General features: G+C 42.4%; 2 protein-coding genes across 4 annotated transcripts; one reads left to right on the top strand and one right to left on the bottom strand.

Moving 5' to 3' along the window:
• The first annotated feature begins 178 nt into the window (after positions 1-178).
• Positions 179-13,894, top strand: DAGLB (diacylglycerol lipase beta). 2 transcript variants are annotated; one of them, XM_035339689.1, is made up of 16 exons: positions 179-198; positions 405-527; positions 933-1,084; positions 2,133-2,307; positions 2,975-3,236; positions 4,293-4,418; positions 5,465-5,592; positions 6,612-6,738; positions 7,100-7,183; positions 7,639-7,716; positions 8,116-8,196; positions 8,288-8,415; positions 8,815-8,883; positions 8,977-9,049; positions 10,013-10,266; positions 11,438-13,894. In XM_035339689.1, the coding sequence occupies exons 2-16, from the start codon at positions 433-435 to the stop codon at positions 11,628-11,630; spliced, it is 2,025 nt and encodes a 674-aa protein (XP_035195580.1). In that variant the 5' UTR covers positions 179-198; positions 405-432; the 3' UTR covers positions 11,631-13,894. The 2 variants fall into 2 exon arrangements, with proteins under 2 accessions (XP_035195580.1, XP_035195578.1); XM_035339687.1 differs by lacking the exon at positions 179-198 and having other exon boundaries at positions 347-527.
• Positions 13,412-27,965, bottom strand: RAC1 (Rac family small GTPase 1). Of its 2 annotated transcripts, none has more exons than XM_035339699.1 (7): positions 27,841-27,965; positions 27,542-27,805; positions 21,307-21,378; positions 19,810-19,927; positions 16,066-16,128; positions 15,187-15,346; positions 13,412-15,031 (listed from the first exon to the last, which is right to left on the bottom strand). In XM_035339699.1, exons 2-7 carry the CDS (start codon positions 27,574-27,576, stop codon positions 14,901-14,903), a joined length of 579 nt encoding a protein of 192 aa, XP_035195590.1. In that variant the 5' UTR covers positions 27,577-27,805; positions 27,841-27,965; the 3' UTR covers positions 13,412-14,900. The 2 variants fall into 2 exon arrangements, with proteins under 2 accessions (XP_035195590.1, XP_035195591.1); XM_035339700.1 differs by lacking the exon at positions 27,841-27,965 and adding an exon at positions 17,498-17,554.

Here is a 27,965-nt window from a genome sequence, read left to right as displayed (position 1 = left end):
GGAGACAAAGATTTGGTTCTTTTATGGTTTTGTTAAGGAAATCTTTAGGAAGTCGTTTGGCTTCTCTTAGTTTACCGTGACTGTTCCCCCAGTTAGAGGTGTTCCCGTTCCTGACCCTCCACGGGCACAGTTTTCTCTGCTGCTCAGCCTGGCTTCAGCCCAGCGCCTCCGTCAGGGGAGCGGGGCCGGGCGGGGGGGTGGGGAGGCAGTGGGCCCTGCGCACGCGCCTCAGTCCGGGCGTCGTGCGGCCTTAGCGCATGCGCGCGGGCAATGCGCAGCCCGGCCCCACCCCCTCCCGCCAGCTGTGCGCCGAGGGCGGGAAGGGCGCGTGCGCCGCGTGCTGCGTCATGACGCTGCGGGCCGGGAACGCACCGCCTCGGCGGGGCGGGCGCTGCCTGAGGCGAGCGGGGCCGGGCCGGGCCGTGCGGCGGGATGCCGGGGCTGGTGGTGTTCGGGCGGCGCTGGGCCATCGGCAGCGACGACTTCGTCCTCCCGGGGGCCTTCGAGCTGTCCCTCCGCGTGCTGTGGTGAGGCGCCAGCACCCCCCCGCCGGTGCCCCGCGGGCTGCGGCCTGCGGGCGGTGCGCGGGGAGCGCGTTCGGGTGAGCGCCAGGTCTGTGCGCCCCGGGCCGGCCCCGCGCCGTGGTGTCCGGTCACGGCGCCGTGCTGAAGGGGCCGTACTGCTGCCCGAGGTGTAGAGCGGCCTTACCGCCGTGCGGGTCGGCTCCCGGCGGGGTCCGCGCCGTGCAGCCAGCCCGCTGCTCGACTTTCTGTACCTGTTGTCGCGTGTCCTTCGTTAACTCCCACAGTTTCCCGTACAACTCCCTTCCTTTGTCTGTGGGGTCACTAGGATGAAAACTTTGTGGCACACGGTCTCTGCAGTGCTCGCTTTTCCCTTCCAGCTACAACTTTCCTTATCTTACCTTCCCGTAGGTGGATCGGAATCCTCGTGCTTTACACCGTTCACAAAGGGCAGTTCAACTGTCCCGGGGGAGGATTACTGCACAGCTACCTGCTCGTCCTCCTCGTCCTCCTCGCTGCTATAATATGTGCGTTGTCCGCTCTTGTATACGTCAGTATGCAAGGTAAAGAGTTAATAACAATGTCTTAGACATATCTAGTAAAATTTGAATATGAATATGTTCTTCCAGTGTTAATATTTTAGGAAAAAAAAAAAAAAAGTTAAAGTACTTTAATGGTAGTCAAACTTAAGTAACTCTCAGCATTAATATATACGCTAATATAATGTTAGCAAATATATGTATTTGTTAACAGTATTTATTAGTCAGAAATCTAAAATAATTAACGGGCACAATAATTCAGTATGACTAACAATAATATGTTCATTGCCACCAGAGCATGTTGAAAATCTCCTCTACATTTGCTGTTAGCACATGACTTAGAACCATGGAACCATAGAATGTTTGGGTTGGAAGGGACATTAAAGCCCATGCAGTTCCACCCACTTGCCACCCACCAGACCAGGTTGCCCAAATCCCATCCAGCCTGGCCTCAAACACCTCCAGGGATGGGGCATCCACAGCCTCTCTGGGCAGCCTGTGCCAGTGCCTTGCCACCCTCTGAGGGAAGAATTTCCTCCTAACCTCAAAGCTAAATCTTCCCTCTTGTCCTATCGCTGTCTGCTGTGTAAACAGATGTTCTACACCTTTTTTATAAGCCCTCTTTAAGTGTTGAAAAGCTTCAGTAATATCATCCCAGAGCCTTCTCCTCTTCAGGCTGAACACCCCCAGCTCCCTCAGCCTGCCATACAGGAGAGGTGCTCCAGCCCCTTCATCATCCTCATGGCCCTTCTATGGACCCACTCTCACAGGTCCATGTCATTTCTGTGCTGGGGTCCCCAGAGCTGGATGGAACACTGCTCAGTGTCTCTGACAGGAGTTTGTGGGAATTTATCCCAAATCCATTCCTCACCTGAAGTATGATGTAAACTTTGCCTTGCATAGGCATATTTAGTCATATCTTGCAAAAGTGCATCAGCTGCAATGGATTGCTTGTAGTTTCAATTAAGTTTCTTACTTCTGTACAGCTCAGAAAGTTATTTGTGTAGGATTTTATGTACTTAAGATGCATTTGTAAGCTGTTCTTGTTCTAAATTCTCCCCAATTTTTTCAGGAACAATTTCTAATCCAGGCCCGAGAAAATCACTTCCCAAGCTGCTTTATACTCGCCTACTTCTCTATTTGCCTGAATTCATCTGGGCTATTGTAGGAGCTGTGTGGGTGTCAGACAGCAGCGTGCACTGCGAGAAGACTGTGATAAACGCCATCCTGGGGACAGTTATTGCAAGGTAAAGGTGTCTTCCACTCTGCCACCCACAAATTAAGTTTGATGGTTCACGTGAAACAGAAAATAGTGCTTCCACTTGTTTTGTATGCGTTCGGTGAACGCTTTACCAGTAGATGAGGGCTTTGATATTTCTTATGAATTATTTTGGTTTCTTCACATTTTCTTTGTGAATGAAGAGAAGCTTTTTAGTCTAGACAAGTAGAATGAGTTCATGCCCTTCCCTAAATAAACAAGCTTGAGTTTCCTGCATTGCAAGAGTGCATTCATTCGAGGACGAAAGAAAGGAGGTGACAATCAGAAAGGGTAAGAAGGTTAGATGGGAATGCAGAAAACCAGATAAAGGTGAAGCGAGGAGTGACTAGATCACTTAACTGGTAGAGAAAAATGAAGCCTTTGTGTACCAGGGTTTCTATTTCCAAAGTGAGAAGGGCTGTGCTTCTGAGTTTGGTGCCCTGCTGAAATGAGCCAACAGCCTTGTCCTTACACCTAGTGAACTGAAGGCTTGACAACAAACCATGCACTCTTCTGGCAGTAACAGATTATGTTTGTGTGGTATTTGGTACCTAACTTTGTTTTCTGTCTGTCAAGACCTGTAGTTCTATTTTCTTGCATATGTCAGAAATACCTGGTTTCATGGCCCTTTCATCCTGCTTCCTCCTGTTTTGCAGCTGGGTTATCATCATCTTTACCATCATTGGAGTGCTAATTGTCTTTGATCCACTTGGAGGAAAAAAGACGTTTTACCTCACTGATGGTGTGAATCGGAACTTGGAAAGCAGCCAGTCAGGGCAATTGCTATTTAATGTGAAGAACACTGCCACCAGAGTCTGGGAAAAACGAATCAGGTTAATGTGTTGTTGTATTGTGCAAGATGATGACCATCGAGTGGCTTTTACAAGTATCGCAGAGCTTTTCCGCAACTACTTTTCAGTAAGATGGAAAGCTTTTTTAGTGTTCTTTCTTGACTAACTCTGAATTTCCAGATGTTGATATGTGTGCCTTTGTTCAGCCAGAGGTCTCTGCCTGAAATCAGGTTTTGAATATGCTAGTTGCAAATTTAAAGGTGATTCTCACACAGTGTATACAACTCTGATTTGTCTCTCCCATCACAAGTCTGAGGCCGCTGAGAAAACAGTATTTTCTCCTTAGGTATCTAGTCAGGAGAACAAGAGTGATTTTCTTTTCCTCAGTATGTGAAGATCCAGGCATTTTGCTTCCTGACTGCGAGTAAGGAGTCAACCATAGCAAAAAATCAGACTGCTTTCTGCCTATGTAAACAAAAGAGCCCCACAGCATGTTACGGCAGTCTTCGTGGCCTGAATGACTTCTGAGCAAACACCAGGGTAGGCTGTCCACATGCAGGAAGTTGCTTTTTGGAAACAGAGAATGTAGACTGCAAGACTAGGCAGACATAGTATTTTAGCTCAAATTTATGTCACTGCTCAAGGAATTGTGATTCAGTGGACTCTGAGCTGTGTTCATGATTTCAAAATGAGTAGTTCTTGTTTATTAAGCGGTACTAGTGCAGGCTGATTTACAGCTACAGCACACCCCGTGATTTATAGGGCAAAGGGTGTGAGTCTTATGGAGAGATGACTGTCCCGGATAATTGAATAAAAGCCCTTCATTCCTCTCCCGTGTAAAATCCTTCTTTCTTGTTCTCAGTATTCAATGAGTAGGAATAGCTGTATAGAGAAACGAGCTTTTCGTGTAGTGGCATAGAATGGTCAGTAACGTCTGGATCATTATTTGTTATCTGGCTGATCAAGTCCTCTGTAGGTTATGTTGTTAAATTATAAAAATAGTGTGTAAAGTCATCATTTCTTTATTGAAGACAACATTCATTTTGTACTAAAGGTAGGGAGAGGGTAGTTAGTTTTTGTATAAACTGAAAAGAATAGAATGCCATGTGCTTTTTCTTACGAAATTGTTTTGACATGTTGAAGTATGCGATGGTGTTAAGCATTCTTTCATTTCTTTGAACAGGACACTGATCTGGTGCCAAGTGACATAGCAGCTGGTCTGATTCTACTCCATCAAGAGCAAGATAAAATGGAAAGTTGCCCAAAAGAGCCTGAAGAAGTCCTCTGTCATTCTCCATCATCTCTTGTGGTAAGATAGGGTTGTTGTAGTGCCTGGTGCACCAGTTTTTTTTTTTGACAAAATTAAACACTGCTATAAAAATTCACAATTCAACTTGTTAATAAACACAGGGAAAACATCATGATGAATTTGCAGTCAAACATTTGTCTGCTTTTTGTATAAATACAACTTAAAAGTGACTGGTTGGAAATTGATTATGAATCCAAACTGACACAGCTTTTGAAGAGTAGGATTTTTTAAGAGTAGGATTTTTCAAAGGTACCTAATTTATGTTCCTGCGATATTTATCTTGAAAAGAGGTATAAGTTGTCTTGGCTCTTTGAAAATTCTAGCTCTCAGCGTGTATTCACTTACACTAATAGTGCTTCTGTTCCACGGAATGGATGAACGGAGGGAATTAAGTACAAAAAGGAATCATTTAAGATCATTGTTGAAGAGATGTGAGAGAAAAGGAAAATTGTTTAGTAGTCTTTAAGTATTGTGGTTTGCCCAAATTCTGTCTGATACAAATGACCAGACCAGATAAGAAGGAAACCCAGCATTCCTTAAATGCATAGAGATGATGGGTTACAGTTTGCTAAGTGATTTTTGCTACAGTAAAACATCTTTGTAAATTATTTTATCTTCTTTTGGTCTGAAGTGTATAATTTTTTACACTGAAGAGTATAATTCTACTTCAACCAAAGCATTCCTATCAAGTTACTTTTGAAACCAGGCAATGTGGAGTCATGCTTAAAAGATCCCTTCCAGAGAGACCTGCTACAGGCTCTTTAGCCATTCCTTTGAGCTTATCAGTGTATAAGTATTGGAAGAGAAATAATTCAATGAGAGATTTTCAAGATTCTTGAGCTCTATAGCTGTGCAAATAAATACAGATTATTTTCCTGGAATGAGTGGCTATTCTAAGTTCCTTTTAGACCCTGAGGTATTCATTTTGAAAAGTATTTCATCATGCCTTAATTTTCAGTAGTCTGTGTTCAGGTTTTATTCTGGGGTTGCCTAACACAGTCTTCTTTCTCTCCCTCCTCCCTCCTCCTTTCCCCTTGTTCTTGCAGACTGATGGTTTGGACATTGAGCTGGAGAATGCTGCTCACTATATGCTGTTTGCTGCAGCTGCTTATGGCTGGCCCTACTACATATACACCAACCCATTTACTGCACTCTGTAAGCTCAATGGTGACTGGTAGGTTGGATCACGAACATGTAACATTCCATAAAAGCATATAGCTTTCTTTTATTTAACTAGTGTTAGCAGAAACAAAACAGTTGCAATAGCAGTTTTTTTTTGTTTCATTAAATTAAAACACTCATGGGAGTAGATTAGCTTGACTGGTAGAGTTATCCTTCATAAAATCAACATCTCTCCACCCTCAGCACCAGATTAGCTTTTGTTTCTTAAGAATAGTTTGTGATTGAGATAAAATTGATTTAGCAAAATGACAACGGAATTGGAGCTGATTGGAGTTAAACCAAAGAAGTATTAGAGTTAAACCATGCTTTAAAATGAGGCTTTATAGAGCTGTCTGTTGGGTAAGTACATGTAGAAATAAATGTATCAGCAGTTTTCCCAATCCAAAAAGGAATTAGGGAAAGTTCCCTGTACCTCTAGCTTCTGTTTTATTCCCTCTGACCCCTTTACTCAAAAAATCTTTTACAGTCAGTGTTGAAGTGTGCGTAATACTACGTAGGATTACCACATAGTTAATTGACCACTGAGGTTTATGACTGCAACCATGGTTTTATTAATTAGTAACATGAAATTGTTTAATTTGCTGAAATATAAATCCCTTGTAAAAAATCCCTTGTAAAAAAATCACATTATACAATGGATAAAAACATCAGAGAAGCCTGCTGCAGGGAATTTACTTGAAATTTCCTTTTTGCTTGTTTCTATTTTCTATCATTGGCCCCTAGTCTTAAGAATTATTTTCTTACTGCCTTGGTTGCTCTGCTGGTAGTCCTGTAACAATGTTGTATTTGCCAGTCCTATAGTTGAAAATGTATGGCATGCTGCTCGGGCAAAACCAGGTTTGTGGGCAGAGGTAATATCTTGTACAGACTAATAGTAGTATTGGGAAAAAAAAAAAGAGAGAGAGCTTTTGATTCCTGGCAGAAATCATTCTGCAAATGTAATGAGTTTGATTCCTGAAAGGAAACCTAAAAAATTTGACCATGAAAGTTTTTCTCTTCTGTGTTTGTTAGTTGCGGAAGTAGACCAACAGATTCTGATATAACGGGCAGTGATCGTCATAACTTTCACTTTGGATCCATCCTAAAAATAACAGGACTGCAGTACAGAGACTTCATTCATATCAGTTTTCATAACAAGGTAAACAATCTGGACAGGCATTCACCAAAAAAAGTTAATTATTAGTGAAAGCAGGGGGTGAAGTTTCTGGTTTGCCTTCAACATTTAGAAAGCACAAGATTCAAAAACAAATTAAAACAGGCCCTGGAACATGTTCTTCAGTCCTTTTTTTTTCAGTCTAAGGGAACAGTCACGAAACCTTTGACATAAATCTGTCTCAGTATTGCAATAAAGGCACTTAATAATAACTTGATAACAAAACAATTCAGCTTCTTTCCATAACAGAATAGAGAGTTCAGTAAGGGAGCTTTCAGAAGGTGAGGACAAATGCTTGCTTTTATAAAAAATTGGTATGTTTACTGAATACGGTTTTTCCCTCCAGATCTATGAGATTCCATTTTTTGTTGCTTTGGATCACAAAAAAGAAGCTATTGTGGTTGCTGTGAGAGGAACCTTGTCTTTTGAGGTATCATCCATCTGATATGTGTAATTGGCTTTATAGAACTGGGTGAACTCCTAGGACCTAGAGAAAATCGTTTTACAGTGGCACATATAAAAACAACCCACTTACATGTATGGGTCTTCCAGGCTTCAGGTGTAAACGCTCCTGTCCTTGGGTGGGTGATTTTCCCTGTGCCTCTGGGAAGGAGTGTGGAGGGAGGACAGTTGTCACTCTTTTGTACTGTGAGTGAGGGTGTATTTGCAGCATGTGTTTGCAGCTTGGAAATACTTGCTGAAATCATTATTGTGATTGTTGTATATGATTGCCTGGGTGTTGTTCTGGTGTCAGTTGTGTTTGGCTGCTTACAAACTGGGAAGTCGGCATGATGATCATTCCTGCGAGAATGTTAAGCAGTACAGCGTGACCCGTGAGCCATGAAGCCCTGCAGAGAGCTCTGACAAAAGCTGCTTTGTTTACAGGACATTCTCACTGATCTGTCAGCAGACTGTGAAGACTTGACACTGGAGGATGTTCTAGAGAATGGCTTTGTACATAAGGTGTGTGCACTCTATGGCTGTTCAGAATTTATCTCTGCAGTAAGAAAATGAAATACTTGGGATCTTGTAGTTAAACTGGAAGAGCATTCTCTTGATGAGATGGATTGAACAAATTATTTCAGTTGCTTTGTTGTTGCATCAAATACTGTCCCTGGCACTGCAAGGTAGAATTTGTAATCCTGTTGACCAACCTCATGCCCTTATTAAATATTCTGAAAGCTTTTTAGCCATTCTGCCCAAGACCACTTAGTTATAGTTAGATCACTGTCAGGAGCATGTTAAAAGAGAAGGATGGTTTTGCAAACAGAAAGTTGTTCAGTATAGCATTGCTTTGAAAGTATACATGTATCACACTGCAGATTAAATATTACCGTTCTAACTTCAAATGCTGTCTTGCAGGGAATAACTCAAGCTGCAAATTACATCTATCAAAAGCTAATCAATGATGGAATTTTAAACCAGGCTTTCACAATTGCTCCAGTAAGTTCCCCTCCAAATGACTTGGTTTGCCAGAAAAGTTACACCAAGCTTTTTCTGTGTCTATGTTTCAGTCTTCTTTTTCTGTCTGTAGGAGTACAAACTTGTGATAGTTGGTCACAGTTTGGGTGGTGGAACAGCTTCCATATTGGCAATCATGCTAAGGAACTCTTTCCCAGCATTGAAATGTTATGCCTTTTCTCCTCCAGGAGGACTTTTAAGGTAAGTGCAAGACTTCTGTAATTTGCTTCTCTATCTCAGATGTCAAGAACTTTAAGATGGTTGACAGATATGTTAGATGATGACTGTGAGCTTGACTGTATTAAGTTTTTCTGTACATTCTCCTGTAGAATTGTATTTGCTCCATTCTTAGTTACAGTTGAGTTCTTGGGGGAACATATAAATGTTTCAGAAATAAAATGCACTCATAGTGTTATAACCAGCATCAAAACTCCTCTGTCCTCTGTATGTGAGGGGGTCTGAAGGCCCACTGAAGAACTGACTGCAAATGCTGCCGTCCTTCTTGCCGCATTCTGGTATTATTTTTCAATGATAGTGACCACAATAAAACTAAATTGTGCATGTCTCTTCAGTGTATCTAAAGCGTGTCTTTTCTTTTAGCAAAACACTTGCAGATTACACTAAGCACTTCATTGTTTCAGTCATCCTTGGAAAGGACCTTGTTGCAAGGTGAGATGGAAGTATTTTTAAATTGTTCTTTCAGAGATAAGTTAGATTACATAAAATAGGAGGCTTTACTTTGTTCTGTATATGTTTGAACAGATTAAGCATGCCCAACATGGAGGATTTAAAGAGGAGAATAGTGAGAATTGTGGCAAACTGCAACAGACCTAAGGTAACTAAAAGCAGTTTGTGGTTAAAACTCGGTGGAATCGTCAGCTGTGTTAAGCCTCAGCTTTAATGAAGTGGCAGGTGGTGTGTGTATTTTTGTTTTACTGATGGGAGTTTGACTGTGTCTTGAAACAAATTACCTTTTTAATTCAGTGACATTTGTGATAGCCTCTTATCCTAGAAGGCTGTCTTGTTGGACATCGAAGGTTTAAGACCTGAAAGATAATCGTGCACAACATCCAAGACCTGAAATGATCAGTTTGCTAGTTTTGCTGTTAAAGGAAACTAATTAAAAAAATCAATAGGATTACTTTCATTAATAACCATTTAGTATCGGGAAGTAAAGAAATTAGAGGTTTTATTTAAATGTTCCCTTCAGAATTAATTTGGAAGGCAAATATTTCTCCGTTTAAGGTGTTAATTGCTTACCTCTTCTCTTTACTATTGGTTAGAAACACAGTTTTGAAAGTGGTGGAACAGTGTTGTCAGGCGAAATGACACTGAAGATATGGAGGAAAGGTTTAAAGATTTAAAACTGCCATCTGTGTATACGTGAAGCTAAATGTGCTGTGTCCACCAGATTTCCTTGTAGTCCCAGGATTAGAAGTAATGCACTATTTGGATGACATCACAAATATAGAATAAGTTAACAGACAGAAAATAAAGGTGCCAGAAGACTTAAATCTGCACAGTAGAATCCACACAGAATAATCCACCTGGTAAAGATTGTAATGTTTTACATAGTGTTACTGTTGTCTTGGGCTGGGTATTGGTGAAATACATATTACTGTGGGGAAAATTCAGTAAGGAGATTTTACCAAACAAGAAAGTTTGGGGAGTATGTGCATGCAGTCATTTTTAATCTTGAATTGTAATTTCAGATCATGTGCATGCAAGCACACAACTATAATAAGCTATTCAAAGAGACACCAAGTCTCAGTTCAGCTGTTTTTCTTTCTGAATTCAGTACCAGATTTTGTTGCGTGGGTGTTGGTACGAAGTGTTTGGAGGAGATCCAGATAACTTCCCAACTGAGCTGGACGGTAGAAACCAAGATGCCCTGACCCAGCCTCTTCTAGCTGAGGAGAGTTTAATGGTTCATCGGTCACCTTCGTACAATGCCCTTGATGGTGAATCACACTTCCATTCACCACCACAGTATCCGCATCTGTATCTTCCAGGGAAGATTATCCATATTGTAGAAGAGTCCAGCTCTAAGAGGTACGTGGAATAATGGGATTCATTACATTCATTATTAAATAGTAAATATATTTTAATATATATATATCCGTATATGTTCAATAATTATATATTATATGTTCATTATATTTATTCATATAAATATGTATATATTCATTCATAGATATGTTCATTAATATTCACTGTGCTGTCTTCCTAAAATCTACTTCATGCTGTTTCTCACTTTCAAAGTGCATTTCCAGTTCAGCTTCTCATCTGCATCTCCAACAACCATGTTTGGTTATTATACGTTAGCCAGCTTTTGTGGTGGTTTTGTTTGTTTCCTTGTTCTGCACCTCCCTGCTTCTTTCTGCTTCTTCTGTCCCCTTTCATTCTGAAGCAGGAATAAGGGCACCTGGAAAGCACAAGGCCATCTTACAGAGTACAAAAAAATCTCTAACGTACAGTTCTCTAACTTCCCAAAAGAGGGAAGAAAAGGGATGGGGAAATTTTTTTCCTCCCATTCAGTACATCAATAAGTATTTTATTTAAGTTTCATATCATCTTTAATGCTTAAAGATTTTAATACTGGCTTTATAAGTGAGATACTTCAACACCTAAGACCTGGCAGATTTTCTTGATGGCAGCTGTTCTGCTTTACTTCAGTTGCGTTCACTTTTTTCTCCTTCGTTTACTCCACAGCACAGCAGTTAATTGTGTTTTTTGTTTTTTTTCTCAACTAGACTAGCACATGAGAGCCCCATCATGTACTGTTCTGTAAAATAAAATCCTAAGTAGGTAGTATAGGTAGCATTAAATCTGGTGTCTGGCCTCCTCCTGATGCCACTGTGTGCTTTGTGCCCCCCAAATTCGCTGTTACCTCTATGAATGTGTTGCTTAACCCCTCCTTGCTCTTTGCTCAGTGTTCTGTGCTTTGTGAGCAGGAATATTTGATTGCACCTTAACAGGGATTGTGCCTTAATGGTGAAAGAAACTGTATTGCTTGGCTTAGCTCTGTCCTCAGGGCTGGTCAATAGCAGTATTTCCATCTGTTTCCCAAAGGCCAGCCCTGCTGCTCTTTGGAAGCCCACCTTCCTGCAGTGAGGAGGGTCTCATAGCTCCCTAAGCCATCTCCAGGTTGTTCAGAGCTTCACGAAGCCTCTTCCCGGCTTGGCATCATCACCTGTGACAGTCCAGTCTTTGTGTTTTTTAGGTTGTGCTCTTCAGATATTAAATACACGGCAAGCTGGTCAAACGAAACAGTCTTCAGCAGCATTTTAATAAGTCCCAAGATGATAACAGACCACATGCCAGATGTTGTGCTCAACGCGCTGAACAGTTTGTCTCAGGAACACGGGTCTTGTATTTCTTGTCAGACACGGGAACTTAACACCAATGTCGTATAACCATAGCTGAAAAGAGAGAGGTATGCTTTTGGTTTTTAAATGCAGGTTTCAAGTATTCATGATATATTCCACTTTCATATAGCAGTGGATTGCAGTACTTTTCTCATACTGTGTATAACAAACCAGAGGTCTCAGTGGCCTTGTCTCTGCAGTGATCTCAAGCAGTGTTGATGGTTGAAGCGCATATTTCGCTCTTACGCTGAAGCTTGCGCTTTTCCAAACAAGGATCAGTAGGACAAGGCCTAGCCCAGCTGCTGTAAGCTGTCACAAGAGAGCTGCGCGATCAACTGACTGCTTGACTGATGTGAAGGCACGAGGCCAGATCGCCCTGCTCCGCAGGGCAGTGCCCTGTCAGACCTTAAAAAAAATCATCCAGTTCTGTTTCAGAGCCGGTGCGCAGTGCTGTCCTGTTACCTGCCCCTGCTGAGCCTGGAGTTCAGGGTAGAGCGGGTGCTGTAACGCAGCGCTGCAGCATGAGCTGGCTGCGTGTTTGTGCTGGCAGGAGGCAGGTAAGTTAAGGGACCACTTGTAACCAAGTGGTGAGGTGGGTGGTGAAGGCAGGCCCATACTGCCTTTTTAATTTAGTTTTGGTGGTTGTTTTTTTTTTTTTTTTTTTTGTAAACTCAAGCAGTTCTGGTTGCACTACTTTTCTTACAGATTGTGGTAATCCCTCATGGTGGTGGTGGGGTTGTGTTTAAGTGCTGCTTGGACATACATGTGCAATATTCTTTGATCTACCTGGTTTTTGTATTTGTTGACCCACAGGACTACTTTTATTAGTTTGAAACTAAACTAATACTATAATTACTGTAACAAGGAAAAAAAATTGTTCTTGCTCTGTGTTCATCATGTTAGGCTCTAGCTCTGACTAATGAAAAGATCAATTTCTAATTCTGCCAAGAATTTAAATATATATATATATATATATATATATATATTTGTATGGTGGAACTGATTTAAAAAAAAAAAGCATCTTTGTTTCTAGTGTGTACTACTTGAATATTTTTTTTTACGACAACATTTCTTTCTTATTAAAAGAAGTTGCTAGAAATAAGTAACCATACAACATGGTTGAGAATAGCTGTGTTCCTGCTGTGATGCTTAATGTGGAGAAAAAATAAAATACAAGCTAAAAACTTGTTTCTTATGTTCAGGTATTCTGGGTATAAGCCTGTAACTAATGGTTTCTAGCTGGTTATACAGCTCGATGCCCTTCACTCAGGTAAGTCACCCGCAGTAGCACAGGTTCAGCACCTTGACCACTGCACATCTGGTGGTGGTGCTACCACTGCTGTCAGCCTGCTGCAGCTTCGCCCCTCCTCTCCCCTGGTGCATGATGAGCTCCAGGTGAGGGGGGTTGGAGCACTGACATACAGCATGGCTGGATTTACAGCTAAAAGGCTAAACAAAGTAGCTTGCACCAGAGCCATCACTTTACAAGCTTTCAAAGCCTGTAAGACTTAGAAGAAAATAAGTAATCATCACTTTTATTTGCATACAATAAGCTGAACGATGTGTGTATGTACTACGTGCATTTGTTCTGGTTGTCAGAATATTATAGGAGCTAGTGACAACACTAATGATGCTGCAGGGCCTCTGAAGAGCTGTTGTGAAGGCCTGCATTTAATTCTCTTAGATAACATCTCAGCAGCATCGAAAGAGGCCGTGGCACACAGCCCTGAGGAGACAGTGCCCAGAGCTGCTACTGGCCCAGGCAGCCTGCTGGGTCGTGGTGTTACAGGAATGAGAATGTTGCTCAGAAACTCAAACACTACCACACATGTGATTCAAGGATTTATTAAGTCATACATGCAAAACATACTGCTAATTGCATTAGCAAAAGATCAATGTAAAAACTTCACAATTTTGCAACTTTTAAGTTTTGCTTTAGTGGTTGAAAGGGTGTAGTTGAACATCGTATTCCTGCCAGTTCAGGCTGTACAGAACATTAGCACTAATTTACAGAACCTCACAGACCCAAGTTACCATTACTCAATCTATGCTGCACATGGACATGTAGGTGACAAAAAACACTTGTCTGCATTAGTAATGTTACAGTGTTGGGGATAGCTGGCAAATAGTGATATTTGAGAAGGTTCATAGTTTCTAGAGGTCTAAAATATAAAAATTACTAAAACATGTAAAGCTGCTTCACATGATTTTTACACCTAGTTAATAGACTAAAAGCTCCTCAGAAAGCATATAACTTACTGGGTCAGAAATACCAGGAAAATAAGGAAGATATGCTTGAACATTCTACTCTACTAAAAAAAAAAAAAAGAAAAGCAAATTTCTATCATCAGAAAGGTTTTAAAATACAAGTTCTATTGCTCAGTAAGAAGAAATTCTACAAGAAAAGCATTTAGTACACAACTATTGTGGGAATGACTGTTCAAAGTTGTACCTAAATGAATGCCCTACTTGAAATTCAAAGGAATTTACCTATGAACACCAACCTCTCTTCCACTACTGCATGACTGGGAAAACGGTCACCAATTTTAACCTTAAATAAAGTCACTTCAGTTTCAACTACTCTGGCAGTGTAGTGTAAGTTGATCTGTACAGTGTCAAAATACTGTCTGGCACTATCAGGTGATCCAATCCAATATTTCAATTATCCATCACAACACAATGCTGTCAAAAGGACTAGATACACTTCAGTAAGAATAGTTATTTATTTATTTTTTAAATCACAGCAGCAAGAACTAGATTGCAACCAAGCCCTTACCAATGATAAAGCATTTTACACTGTGACTCAAGGGTGTCAGTCATCGTCAATGACTTAGGTTTGATATACAATGCTATGCAATGACCCTGGTTGAGAAACGATTTAATAATAAAACACATCGGGCTGCAGTGTTTTGCTAATTATACGGTACTGTTACTGTGAAAAACTAGAAAGTGTTTCTGCATTTCCTAACAGAAATTAGAGTCATTTTCAAGAAGAATCTTTAAAAAACAGTTTAGTGCTTAGTGTTGTAGCACAACAATGCAACTTAGTTCAGCAGATAGTTTGGCAACACTTACTTAATTGAGCAAGAATAGGATTTTAAAAATAAGGCTTTATATAAGTTTGTCTTTTCAGGATTCTGCTTTTAGTAGAACGAAAACTAACTTTCATATGTCAAACAAATGAAACCGTGAAATTGTTGATTGGTTCAAAATTTATGGAAGAGAACTAATTTTTAACAGAAAGACTTGGCATTGAATGTGACTGCTCCATCGTTCTGAGCAAAGCACAGGGTTGGAGTGGGGCAGGGAAGGTAACATTTACAGCAGCAGACATTTTCTCTTCCTCTTCTTTACAGGAGGGGGGCAAAGAACTGCTCGGATAGCTTCATCAAACACTGTCTTGAGGCCTCGCTGTGTAAGTGCTGAGCATTCTAGGTATTTCACTGCACCTGTGGGAAGTGAGAGGGCAATTACAAAGCAGTTCTCCACAATTACAAAAAGCACTGCTGCTTAGTTAGTACCACAAAAGACATTTATTTTAATAAAGCTGCAGTTTCTTCCACAGAATTCAACCAAGCCACCAGTAACCCAGCTGCAGTCATACCAATCTCTTTTGCCATGGCAAGGCCCTGTGGGTAGGTGATGGGAGTCAGCTTCTTCTCCTTCAGCTTTTCAATAGTGTCTTTATCATCTCGGAGATCGAGTTTGGTACCCACTAAAATGATGGGGGTGTTGGGGCAATGGTGCCGCACCTCAGGATACCACTGCAAAGACAAAATAACTGTGTGTGGGGGCAGATCTCCACGCAGGCTCTACAACATGACAAATGAAAGGCTCAGAGCCTTTCCTGACTCTTACAAGCATCAAAGAGTTAAAGGGAACATGTAAGAGCTGTTAAGGTAGCATTAAAAAAAAAAGTATACAATTGCAAAACATTTTTAAACAATGCCAAGTATTTCCATATACTTTAAAAATCCATCCTATTAAAGGCTGTATTTTTCCCCCCTCCATTTTCTGGCAGACCCCTGATCTGCACTTCTCCCACCTGTGGCAACCAGCGCTCTTTTATGGCCACACTGCCATAGGCTAGCCTGTCCAGGGGCATGAAAAAACTGCAGCAGTAGCACAGCACATACTTAAATGCTATCCCATCCACAAAACAAGTGCCATCAACCCAATTTTTACATTTTTTTATATAAATATTTTTCTTCAAATTGCATTAAAACGAGATTTCCTCTTTGCGATCTTAACATCTTGTTGCCTGAAAACTCAACCTACTTCTGTCTTATCACTGCATCAAGGAGTAACTCACACCTACAGTGCTGCAGGTGCCCTGAACTTCTGTGACTTAGAAGTTAGGGAAATAGATTTCTGCCTTCTCAAACTACATTTACATTGCCTGCCAAAAAAAATCACCTGTTTTCTTGAAACTGTTGTGACATGAACACTACGTTGAAATAAAATGGTAGCAACTTATACTTACCTTAGCACGGACGTTTTCAAAAGAAGCAGGACTCACAAGGGAAAAGCAGATTAAGAAGACATCCTACAAAACAAGTTAATAGAAGTTAGCCTGGTAGAGCAACCATTTGGAAAAAAAAAAAAATCTCATCACCATGATGAGACCAAGACCAGCATCACCACCATTTTTATCACGCTGCCATCCATATCACACTTGCAAAAGGCAAGGTCGACAACACAGCTCAACAAGACAATTTGAGGTGGTTTTCCCCGTGGGAAATCCATTCCCAGGCAACTATAAGCAGAGGCAAAGAGGTGGGGAGGGAAACAAACATTGTACTAAAGTTATAATCAGCTATTGCAGTAGCCAGCACCTCAACTCTAATATTGCACTGCAGGCTTCTTGCCCTACATGTATGTTACTCCTTCTCTCTTACTAACATTCAATGAGAAACACTTCAAATCCTCAACAAATACAGTAAACAAAGAGTCATTAGACTGGCTTCTTAACCAGGGTTGGATGGCTCTTTGCAGAACTCTGAGTGTTTTAAGCCCTAAAAGACATGCAACTCCTCAATTATTAAAAAGTACAGACAGAAAAGTGGATGTTTTGGGTGATCTTGCACATCTCACCTGTCAGTTGAAAGTAACGGAAGATTATAAATAAGATCAGGTAAAAATATTACATAGCAAATCTTTACACTAACTGCTGTACAGTATACATTTACAAAACAATACTAATTGTCTACAAGCATTTGGAATAACACAAAATCAATTTTCTCTACCTAATCAGATGAAGATCATTCTTAAGTCTTGCTGTATGACCCAAAACTCATTAAACACATCTCAAGCAAGCCCAACTTCTCCCAGCCTACCTCTGCATCCATACTTACTCCAGTATCAAATGTGTTACAGAATCAGGCATTTCAGAATGTTAGTTGATTGTGCTGCATTTCAAGGCATTTTGTTAGGTCAGCATCTGACATCTGCATTGCTAAGCACTTGCAACCCAGTTGTTCATGCATCACCCCAAGAGGTTTCCATAGCAGCGTCCCCAAGGAAGAAAGAAACAACATCAAATAATGTGATACTATGGCCACTACTTCTGTTTTCCAAACGTGCAGTTCGTGGTGATTGAATTTCTGTATGTTATGCAGACACTCTCCTCTGCTATCTCCAGAGATCAAAAAATATCAGTGTGACGTGGAGGAATTATTTCAAGATTTCAGTTGTCTTGCACACTACCAATCTTAATAAATAGGAGGAAACACTATTTATTTGTGGGAAAAGCTTTAGTCTTTAGCAACTCATAAGAAATGTAACAAAGTTCTCAGATCTAGCAATTATTTCCAAGAAGAGTAGTTTGTTAAAAAATAGGGGCCAATTTATCACTATCGTAAGCGAGACAAGATGTACAGAACTTGGGACTGAAGTTTACTTAAAGTTTTACATACGGCAATAGGTTGATCTGTCAGACTGGAAGATAGATTCTTACCATTGGTTCCTCCAACCTAATAACAGTATGAGATAAAGTTACTCCCAAAATGGATTTAAGAGAAAAATGTTCTCTCAACCAGCGATCTGTGCTCACAAATACTCACAACAAGGCTTTTTCTCCAAAATGCACCGCCCTGTACTTCAGCATAACCAACTACCTGCACACAAACCCAGCCACCACACTTCCCCTTAAGTCTGTAGATGTTTGTCTGCATTGTCCAAGAAGACTTGCAAGAGCAAATCCCACATAAAAAGAATCATCCTAGCTAATTTTCTTTTTGACTTGGTCTCTCGAGAAAACAAGATTATCCCAATAATCTGTCACAACCTCCTCCCTCCCCCAGATACCCAGGAATATTCATGAACTTCAATTACATCTGGGAGAAGGTATTAAATTCCTGTATATTTTAAGAAAAATGAATACAGGAGAAAAGATACAAGTGAATACCCCCACTACAGCAAAGTTCTTACTGTGAAACTAACAGCTGTTGGGCTGCTGGCTGGCTAATCAAGAAATGTGTGTGGTCCCACTAAAGGCAGTGCCTGCATCCACCTCACCCAGTGCTCATGTGCATGTACAGGGAAAGACGTGCATGCGGGGGTGATTTTTAAATAGCACAATGAAAGAAGGGGGAGGCGGAATACAGATCCTGCAGAAGTCAGGCTTCTTTAGTTCCACTGTTCTCTTCCTTTTTTTTTTTTTCCAAAACATTAATTTTGTGGGTTTTGTCCTTTAAGTGATGATGAAGCTTACTTATTGCATAAGTCTAAGATCCAAAGACTGCATCACAAGAAGTTCAAGACTTACCACCCTATCTTTGTTCCATTTTTGGCTGTAAAAAACACGCGATCTGAATAACGGGAGGTATTTCAGACCTTTACTTGTCAGTTATACATGCCTGTACAGAAGAGACTTTCTAACAAGTATGTTTAGATGGATATGGAATTCTTCCACAGACTATTAGAAAGCCACAGTTATTTTAGCAGGCTGAAGACAAACACGGGCACTCTACAATTCTGCTTTCACACACTACTGAGTGATCTTCTAGGATATTTTTTCTACCCCACCATACTTTTTTTTAAATTAAGATTTTAAGCAAAGCTGAAGCTCTCCTAATATCCTAAGAATATTTCAATACTGGAGAAAAACAAATTTATGTTGCTTCTCTCCAAGGGAAGGCAGGTAGTTCTGGCATTTCTACTAGAGATGTCTACAACTGACAAGTTTGTGCACATCTTGGGTCTTGAAACTGAGTGGAAAGCCAAATTTTAAGAGTTAGTGAGCAGTGAATTAAGGAAAACTGTGAATTAAGACAAGTTTACTAAAAAAAGCACTAGAGTTCATTAAATAAGATTCATATTATTCAAGAGAGGAGTTACGATGTAGAATAACTGGAACTAGTCCTTGTTTTACATTATTACCACTGAACATATCAGCAACAATTGACAACAAAATCTGCAAGTTCCCACCCTTCTTAACTTAAAGGACAACTCCACTAGATAAAAGTAACTCTAAAGAGACTAGAAAAATCAGTCTTCTACAAAGATCAACTGTAGCTGAAGTTGCATTGGAAAGAAAAGAGCAGACTACTCCAGCATTAGCTTTGTACAAGGAAATGCACAGTGTGCAGACAGGACTTAACCAGTTGCAAGCCCTGAAGAGAGAAGCACATTTATACTGATGTTAGAGCACAAACTGCAGTAAGTAATAAAATAGCCATGGGCTTAAGTACATTTGAAAGCCACAACCCAGGCTCTGTCAATAGCAATAGGATCTTCATTCAGGACTGCCTCTCACATTCAGTACTGTCTTTAGAGAGGCTAAACAGTATCAAGTGCTTAGCAGTGACAGTGTCAGGTTGCAGCCAAACATCATGCCTAAAAACAAAAACAAACTCTGCTTTTGGCAGGCATGTTAACCTTAAAATCAATGGACTTGTTGATGGGACTATTCACCCAGTTTTTTTTGTTTGCTTGTTTGTTTAAAATCAAAGATTCAAGCTAATTCTGAGGCTGCAACTACAAGAAGCCAACCTGTATCAGCACACAAATACCCGAGGATGCAAATTTTAACATTTGGATAGCTACACACACACACCAGAGATTCTAATACTACAGCTACAGCATGTAGGATGATGGAAGGTAGCTTGAAACAATTCACACTTACTAATAAATACAATTTCAGATGTGACAATGAAATGTTTAAAAAGAGAAATCTGTACGTTAGACAAAACTATGCATTTGTAAAGTTTCACGCTGTAGTTCTTACTGTTTGTGGGTAGGAGAGTGGGCGTAGTCTGTCATAGTCCTCTTGACCAGCTGTATCCCACAAGCCCAGATTGACTGGTTTTCCATCAACCATTACATTAGCGGAGTAGTTGTCAAAACTGAAAGTAAAAAATAAAGTGAAAATGTAGATGCATTTGGTTGCAGTAAAACAGGGCCCACACAGATTTTTTTCTTATAGAATCCGAACTGGGAAGACTACAAAATAAAAATTTTATTTATTGCATCCTTCTGCTCCAAGAAAAGTTATTTTTTAAAAATACCAAGTCTGGTATTGAGTGGTAGAAGGAAGAAATATGCACAACAGACTTGGTCCAGTCTGAGCAAAAGTCATCTTTTTCATTGCTCTTCCAACAAAAGTCTTATTGGTCCCAGCAAACAGAGCAAAGCAGGTGATGCACTTAGCAAGCGTCCTCCAGTCTTAGTGGGACAATAAACAGTGACAGCCTGTCTCATTTTGTAAGATTTAGAGTAGCAGATACATCAGCAACAACCAAGGAATCCTTAAAGACAACAGCAGGTAAGAAAAAAAGTAATCCCACTAATCAAAAGCCACCACAAAAATCTCCTCTAATGAAACGCCAAAGTTAATAAAAGCCATGTCTGTCCTGGCTCCTGGTTATCACTACTGTAGGCACAAAGGTTTTCATGATGTTTTAAGAATAAACTATGTTCACTAAGAACACGTACATATTATCATGCAAAAAACTGAATTTAAGAACAAAAAAAGAGAATCAGGAGTAGTTACCCTTCCAAGACCTTTTTGTTTTAAAAGTCACCTGAAAATCTCATTAAAATCTACTTTACCAGAAAAACTCATCAGTGCTTACAGAGAGCAAGTTAGACAGATAAATGTATTTTATAGAGACATCTCTAAAGACAGGGGAGCTGCTTGTCTATAAAACACCTCCCCTGGCACCCAAAATGCCCTCAAAAAAGAGAACTACACTAATACTGATACCAACAAATTTGTCCATGCAAGAAAATGGGAAGCACCAAAATAAATGAGTCCCCACAATCATGCCCGAGGAGCTGTAGAGCTGTGGCTTAGCACAGGATTGGCACTGTACAAAAAAAAAAGGAACAGAAAAATCTCATCTGTAGTCACGTAAGCCAATTATGTCTCTGCTTTACAAGGTTTTACAGCCTTGAAACTGCTTATTATGAGTAATACTTAACACGGAAATTTTAAAAAGAGAATAAAAACTGATAAAATGTTAGTAAATACTAGTCCCTAGTCAGGGAGGCTTAGTGGTCAGAGAAGCAGAACCGACTCAGCGTGAACAAGCCCTGGTATGACCATGCTCAATAGCAGAAGTCCAAAGTGCTTCTCCTTGAACACACCTAGGTGCCCAGCAAAACGATTAAGGTGAAACTGAGGGGTGCCTGCAGCCAATTCAAAGGGCTCCAGTGAGGAACCTGGAATGGCAACAAGCATACACACATGGTATAAAGGAGGTTTTAGAATTTAAGTACTTACACGGTGGGTATATATTCTCCAGGAAATGCATTGGTTGTGTAACTGATGAGTAGGCATGTTTTACCTACAGCACTGTAAAAAGAAAAAGTTCACATGTAAGAACCATTCATCTTCAGTAAGAAATACTCCTTTTAGGGAAGAAAACCGATTACATCCAGTCATCTAAGGAACAATGTAGAGTGTCAGTCTGTGCATGAAAACTCCTTACAGGCTGTGGCCTTAAGGTAGCTGGTAATGGAATCAGACTTAATATAAACATCCATTTTGATAATCTTGAGTTTTATAGTTTACATAAGTTTGAAAAAGCTTGAAAAGTATCGTTTTGCAACATATCACTACTTCTGTGTACTTGAGAAAATACAAATAGCAATCCTCATGATACTTAGGGCTATTGCAGAATGTCCCCATCCACCCCAACACTTCACTAACTGAAGCACAGATAAATCGTGTTCCAGTACTGAAGGAGGAACTGGGAACCTTCCCCCACACATCTAGTCCTGGACAGCCTGTAACAACCAGGGGCATGACAAGATTCTCTTCCAGGTTTATTTCAGAACTCTGGCAGCAAACTCCTTCCTTCTCCTCACATCTTATCTGCAGTCAAACCTTACACAAAGGACATACTTGAACTTTTGCTACAGTTACAATTAAAGTGTCAGAATGCTTGAAACTGGACCTTTTTTTTAAAAAAAAAAAAAAAAAAAAAGCAAAATTAGGCCCCATGCTGCCTTCTCACTCCAAGTGGAGTCCTTTAACAGCTTAAGAGATTCCAAGGGTGACTGCAAATAGTGCCTGGAGGAAGAAAATGCCCAAACTGCCTCACAGTCTTCCCAATTACTCTTCTCAGACAAACTGCATCTCTACAACTATGTGCTCAAAGCAGGCCAGCCAGCAGAAACTTGGACACATTACTGTCCTTAGAGATGAATCTTGCCATCAGCATTAGGTTCAATGCATATGCCTCCTAAACTCGCCAGAAGCTCAAGTAACTCAGCAAGATTTTAGTTTAGAACTACAATTAATATTAAAAAACAACAACACATATTCCCAGGAACCAAATGCTACTGCTAAAAATACCTTTTTATCCTTTAGCTTTTACAGAAAAAAAAAAAAAAAAAAAAAAAAAACACTCAGAAATGAGCTTTAGTCACGGGCTTACTAGCTCTGCTGCTGCAAACGTCTGAGGCATTCACATCTGAATTTCACATTTGAATCGTGGCATTTCTTCTCTTGGTCAGGAAGACTATGGATTGCCACTTCATTTACTAACGACCATCTTCAAAGTATTACTTAAAATCATTTAACGCTCAGCATTACACAACCAGCCTTACCCAGTGACGCTCGATGTAAGGCAGGTTCAGTGAATTTGAGGTGCCACAACCACAAGTTCCCAGCTATGGTGCAGCCCAGCTCGTGACAAGTGCCTCCATCAAACTTCCCGCTGGCCAACACTGCCGCAGCCCACAAGTGACATGACAGCAGCACCTGAAGACACCACCACCCATGCTCAAGCCATGAAAGAAGAGTTGCTTCAGCATGCAAAATGTCTGGATTTTGTCCCACATGATCGTTTTTTTGGTGTAATGTTTCTGAGCTGCCCCCTAGCACAATGTCCCACCTACTGCCCTCTGTGCCCCCACCACACCACGGCAGCTGCCTGTCTGCGCTGCCTTCCCCACCTGCCCCCAGGGAAGGCGATGCCAGCCCCTTCCACAGCCCAACCTGCTGTCAGCACACACCCTCTCGTGCCAAGCTGTACGAGTTAAATGCCACCATTTCTCTCTATTCTCGGTATGTACAATCTCTGAACATTTTCCCAAAGCAACGAGCTTGAGATGTGCTGGTCCACAGATGCAGGACAGGGATTTACCTCACAGAAACTTCAGTGCAGAAGTCAGGGAGCAGTGCGACACAGCTATGCTGCTTTAACAGCTGACAGAAAGAGATCCCATCTTCTCTCTTGCCCCAGCGAGCATTACTAACAGGCCAGCACGAGGAGCCTCAGCAAGCTGCTCCCTCCCCCACAGGGACACTGTGCTGGTTTCACTCCCCAGGCTGTCTCAGCAGCCACAACGTATCGCAGGACTGCGCTCCTATTGCCATAAAGCAGGCTCACAGAGGACAAACATGAAAAACCCTTGCAGCACCAAGGAGCAAAGGGCAGATCCTTAAGGAAACCTCTGAGGCTGAGGCCACGTGTTCTCATGCCTCTGGAACCTGTTTGGTCTGATGCTTCATTTACCTGCAGTCTTGTTACAGATGATGCAAGCTTCTAACAAATCGATGTGAAACTTGGCATTTTCAGCAGTGGAGCAAGAACTTTTCTCTGTGCTCAGGCTTCTTTGTTCACCTTGCTCAGAAACTGGTGAGTCTGCTCTGGCTAATCAAAACAGTGCAAGGAGGAGGTGGTGAAAGGTTTCATTCCAAGCTTAGAAGTGTCTGCAGCGCGTATCTGCAGCACCCATCAGTCATTTGAACAAGAAAAAACACGTTCAACAACCCTGTTTCAGGCTTGCTCCATCCTTGGTTTCCTGCTTTCCTTGCCTTTTGGCTCATTGCCCCATGAATCAGATCATTATAGTCACTAGTCTTAAAAGTGAACCCCAACACCTATCTTTATAAATAGATAACAACCTCTTGAGTACTTTCAGCTGCCCTTTAAGGTGTCTGGTTATGTACTAAGGAACTCAAAATCCAATTCTTCGGCAAAGTATAAACCCTTGTACATAAAGATTAAGACCCTAAAATATCACTAAGCCAGTATTAGTTAGTTGTAACAAAATTTCTAGCAACTACTTAATCATAGCTCTGTCCTCCCACCAGTACATCAAATACAACTGGTAACATTTGGCTGTAATTAAAAGCACAGCCTACAGAAATCCGGCATTTTAACCACTTAACAGTAAGCAAAAGGCTTATAAAGACAGCAGTGAATCCATCACTACTTCCTGGCACCATCCCGGAATCAATCTTTATAAAAGCAAAGGTGTACTCACTCCTGCAAACAAAACAAGCCATTTCTTCCCAGGCCTCATTACACTGACCAGTTCTGCAGAGTTTCCACCCAGCACTGGGGCTGCCTAGAGCCACGTTAAGTGACACCAAAAATGCCACCTGAGGATCTGCATCAGTCTTTCTTCCGCTCTGAAGGCACCAGGGCTGCACAGATGGTGCACTGTCTCCCTCTTGCCCACAGCTAAAAACCAGTTTTGTTGCCACTCACAGCCATGGCAATAGAGGCCAGCTGAAGTACTCACTGGTTTCATTCCAGAAACGCTGACATCTGCAAACAGGTGGCAGCCTTCAAAACTCCTGGAGTGCCTCCTTTCTTGCTGTGACGTGATGCACAGCCCAGGTCTCCACTCAAACTTCACTGTGTCAGGTGCGAAGCACAGCATTTCTGCTGCTGTAGGTTTAGTTACACGATGCTCTTCCTGATGAGCTGTTTTACTCGCTGTGACTCTCTCTCCCCCAGTATGCTGCTCAGAACTTACATCTATTTATGCATTAACTTTAAAATGGCAACAACGGAAATCTCCAGATTTCAAGTCACTGTGCTCTTCACGGACTGGAGAGATGCGAGGCGTTCAGCACGTTCCCCAGACACACACTGCACTTGATCAGAAGCCAATTATTCCCCGCTCCTCTCGACAGCACGGCTCTAGCAGGCAGGGACTCCAGGTGAGCCCATTTTCAAACAGGGACTCTCCATTCACCTCTCCCATTCTTACAATATTTCTGCGGCAGATACATACAGCAGAGCATGAAATCTGACCATTTTGCTGGCACCCAGTAATCATTTCTCCAAAACACAGAACTTCCCCTAGCTTTACACAAGATCACTTGAGATTTCATACCACTTAACAGATGCTTTTTTAGAAAAAAAAAAAAAACTGCTAAAAATAACCTATACTACTGCTTTCTCTCAAGTGTCAATCAGCAGTGATTCCTGTAGTTGTTATTCAAGTGGAGCGCTCTTCATCTGTCCTGCACATTCCCACTTACCTGCATCTACAAGAAGTGCAAGCAACAGTTGCCATTTATTTTTCCCGACACAATCCTCACAGTGAAGAGAGCAAAGGCAAAATGAGATAACACAACTAGCATTCCTTGCAGTGTTTTGCTAGTCATATTAGGTCTCTAAACAGATTATCAATCAGAGCCCTAAGAACAAACACTGTGTATCAGAAACAGCCTACTCATTTACAAATTAAGAAAAAGAAGTCACAGGTACTTCTACAGCTTTATTTTGTTCCTACCAGATCTTTGCAAAAGGTGCATAAATCAGTACCTAAGTTTTATATCATATAAGCAAATCTTTAACTTGCATTGTTTTACAGAAACACTAAAGCGCTAGCCTTATCTAAGCCAAACATTACACATTTTCAATAATACCTATAATGCTCAAGCTTTTGAAGCAGCAAAGAAACTCAAGTAAATAAATATCTAGAAACCTCAGGGGAGGTAATAAAAAGCTACCAAAAATGCGATCTTAAGAGAGACATTCTTTTACCTAGGGAGGAAGAAAAACCAATCAAACTACTGTATTTTGTTCACAAATATGGGAAGAACTTAATTGCACCACTTTCATTTCCAATACAAGCAGCAGTAAATACATTTAGAAAAGGAGTAATTTATAGAGGCAGTGACAAAACAGAGCTGCTTTGTTGAACGAACTATTGAATACCATTCAGTTTGTCTGTACAGAGTTCTCAAATCCAGAGGAGGAAGTAGATGGAACTTCTTCCCCACCCAAACATGATGCATCACATCTATCTACTTACAACACCGTCATAGACAACACAGTTCAGCTGAATTGAAAAAACACAAACCCACACACAATAAAAACCCTATTAGTTGTTTTTTAAAATCAATACAACCAAAAGACCAGTCCAGAGTCATTCTATCCAGCATCAATGAATTACACTGCTACAAGAAGTCTTCATTTGTCAAGGTGGTTGTCAAGCAAGAAGAGCATGGAAGAACACATGTTCTTACTGCTCAAACGCTTGTACAGCAAGCAAAGACGAAACAAATCTGTTATACGAGGTAATTTTATCTTTCAAGAATGCTTAGATGCCTTTTAGGGATTTCAAATATATTTTAAAAAAATAAAACACACACAAATAGCTTGAAGACTAATCCACCACATGAAATTACAGAGAGTGGGGAGCCCATTTAACTACACTTACACTCCTCTGTCATCTACAGAAGTTTGCTGTGATACCAATTATGCTCAGCCTACACTGGGATTTTTGTTTCTACCAAGGGGGAAAAAAAAAAAAAAAAAAAAAAAAAACACTAACTGCATAAGACCAGTCTTGTTTTCCAGCTGGCCTGTGATGTTCCCCTGAGCTCTGACGACCAGTAAGAGAGAGAATGCCTCTGAGCTGATGGCGATAACACACCAACTATTTCCCCACCAATTCCGGCATTCTTTATATTGAGATCTGAAACTTGGGAGTTAAATTGGTTCTAAAAAGCCTCCTCAAGTTGTTTCCGACTGGTTTATAACACCGTGTTAGGTGTAACAGACGCTACAGACCTGCACGCTGTTTCACTTGCTTTAGCAGCCTCTCTGGGCTAGGAACCCTAACCCTGGGCTAGGAGCCCTACCAGCCGAGACATACTCAGGCAGAAAATCGGTCCCAGCCCCCGAGCACCCCAGACGTGCTGAGATCGCCCTGTCTTACTGCGAGACCGCCCGGAGCCGCAGGCACCGAGACACCAGCGGGGCGTTCCGGTGCGCGCTGCGCCTCCCGCGGCCACCCCCCCCCGGCGAGCCCCACGTACCAGTGGCAGCGCCGGGCCCCCGGCACCCCACAGCCCCCGCTCCAGGGCTCCCGCCGCGCTCCGGGGCCCGGGGAAGGACGGGAGGGGACGGAGCCCCGGCGCTGCCGGCGCCGCAGCCACCATTTGCTGGCGGCAGCCGCCGCCTCGCCCCGCGCTCCGCTCCCCTCCCCCGCCGCCAGCAGGAAGCCGCGGCCCACGCCCGCCGCCGCCGCCCCTCGGGGCCCCCTCAGGGCCCGGCCCCCTCAGGGCCCCTCCGATCACCTCAGGGCGCCCCTCGCCGCCCCGCCACCCCCCTCAGCGCCCCCCCCACCAGGGCCCCTCCGATCACCTCAGGGCCCCGCCGCCCCCCTCGCGGCTCCCGTCAGGGCCCGGCCTCCCCCCGCCGCTGCTCTCGGGGCTCGCTCTCGCCGCCGGGGCTCCCGAGGGCCGTGCCAGGACTCACCCGTCGCCCACCACCACACACTTGATGGCCTGCATCGGGGCTGCGCCGCCGCGGCGGGGCCTTGCTGCCGAGCGGAGAGGGGCGGGCGGCGGTCTGGGCAGCGGGTCGCGGCCGCCTCCGCCCTGCGGCTGGCAGCGGGGACGAGGCAGCGGCCACCACCCGAGGCGGGGAGCGGAGCGGAGCGGAGAGGAGGGGAGCGGAGGGCGGGCCGCGGGCGAGCAGGAAGCGGCCGCGCCGCTCACATCCGCCCGGGCCGCGCTCGGCCCCCCGCGGCCCCGCCTTCGGGCCCGCTCGGCGGCACCCCGCCCTCACGGCGAGCCGCTTCGGCACCGCCGCTTCGGCGCCGCTCGGCTTTCTCCGGCAGCGCTCGGGTTTCTCCCGGCGCCGTTCGGGTTTTTCCGGCACCTCCTTGAGGACTTCGGGC

The sequence above is a fragment of the Oxyura jamaicensis genome, chromosome 14 (assembly GCF_011077185.1).
Source record: "Oxyura jamaicensis isolate SHBP4307 breed ruddy duck chromosome 14, BPBGC_Ojam_1.0, whole genome shotgun sequence".
In the NCBI taxonomy this organism is placed as follows: Eukaryota; Metazoa; Chordata; class Aves; order Anseriformes; family Anatidae; genus Oxyura; species Oxyura jamaicensis.
Note: the sequence above shows the minus strand (reverse complement) of the source record. Positions and strands in the feature narration are given on the sequence as shown.

What these genes read in the sequence shown, in the direction of transcription:
- DAGLB (XM_035339689.1), top strand. Translation starts at nt 433, where the DNA reads ATGCCGGGGCTGGTGGTGTTCGGGCGGCGCTGGGCCATCGGCAGCGAC. An exon ending in CTGGGGACAGTTATTGCAAG is followed by an intron (nt 2,308 to 2,974) that starts GTAAAGGTGTCT and finishes CCTGTTTTGCAG; the next exon opens with CTGGGTTATCATCATCTTTA. An exon ending in GAAGAGTCCAGCTCTAAGAG is followed by an intron (nt 10,267 to 11,437) that starts GTACGTGGAATA and finishes TGTGTTTTTTAG; the next exon opens with GTTGTGCTCTTCAGATATTA.
- RAC1 (XM_035339700.1), bottom strand. Translation starts at nt 27,576, where the DNA reads ATGCAGGCCATCAAGTGTGTGGTGGTGGGCGACGG. An exon ending in TGACAGATCAACCTATTGCC is followed by an intron (nt 16,129 to 17,497) that starts GTATGTAAAACT and finishes CTTGTTTTGTAG; the next exon opens with GATGTCTTCTTAATCTGCTT. An exon ending in TGCCATGGCAAAAGAGATTG is followed by an intron (nt 15,032 to 15,186) that starts GTATGACTGCAG and finishes CACTTCCCACAG; the next exon opens with GTGCAGTGAAATACCTAGAA.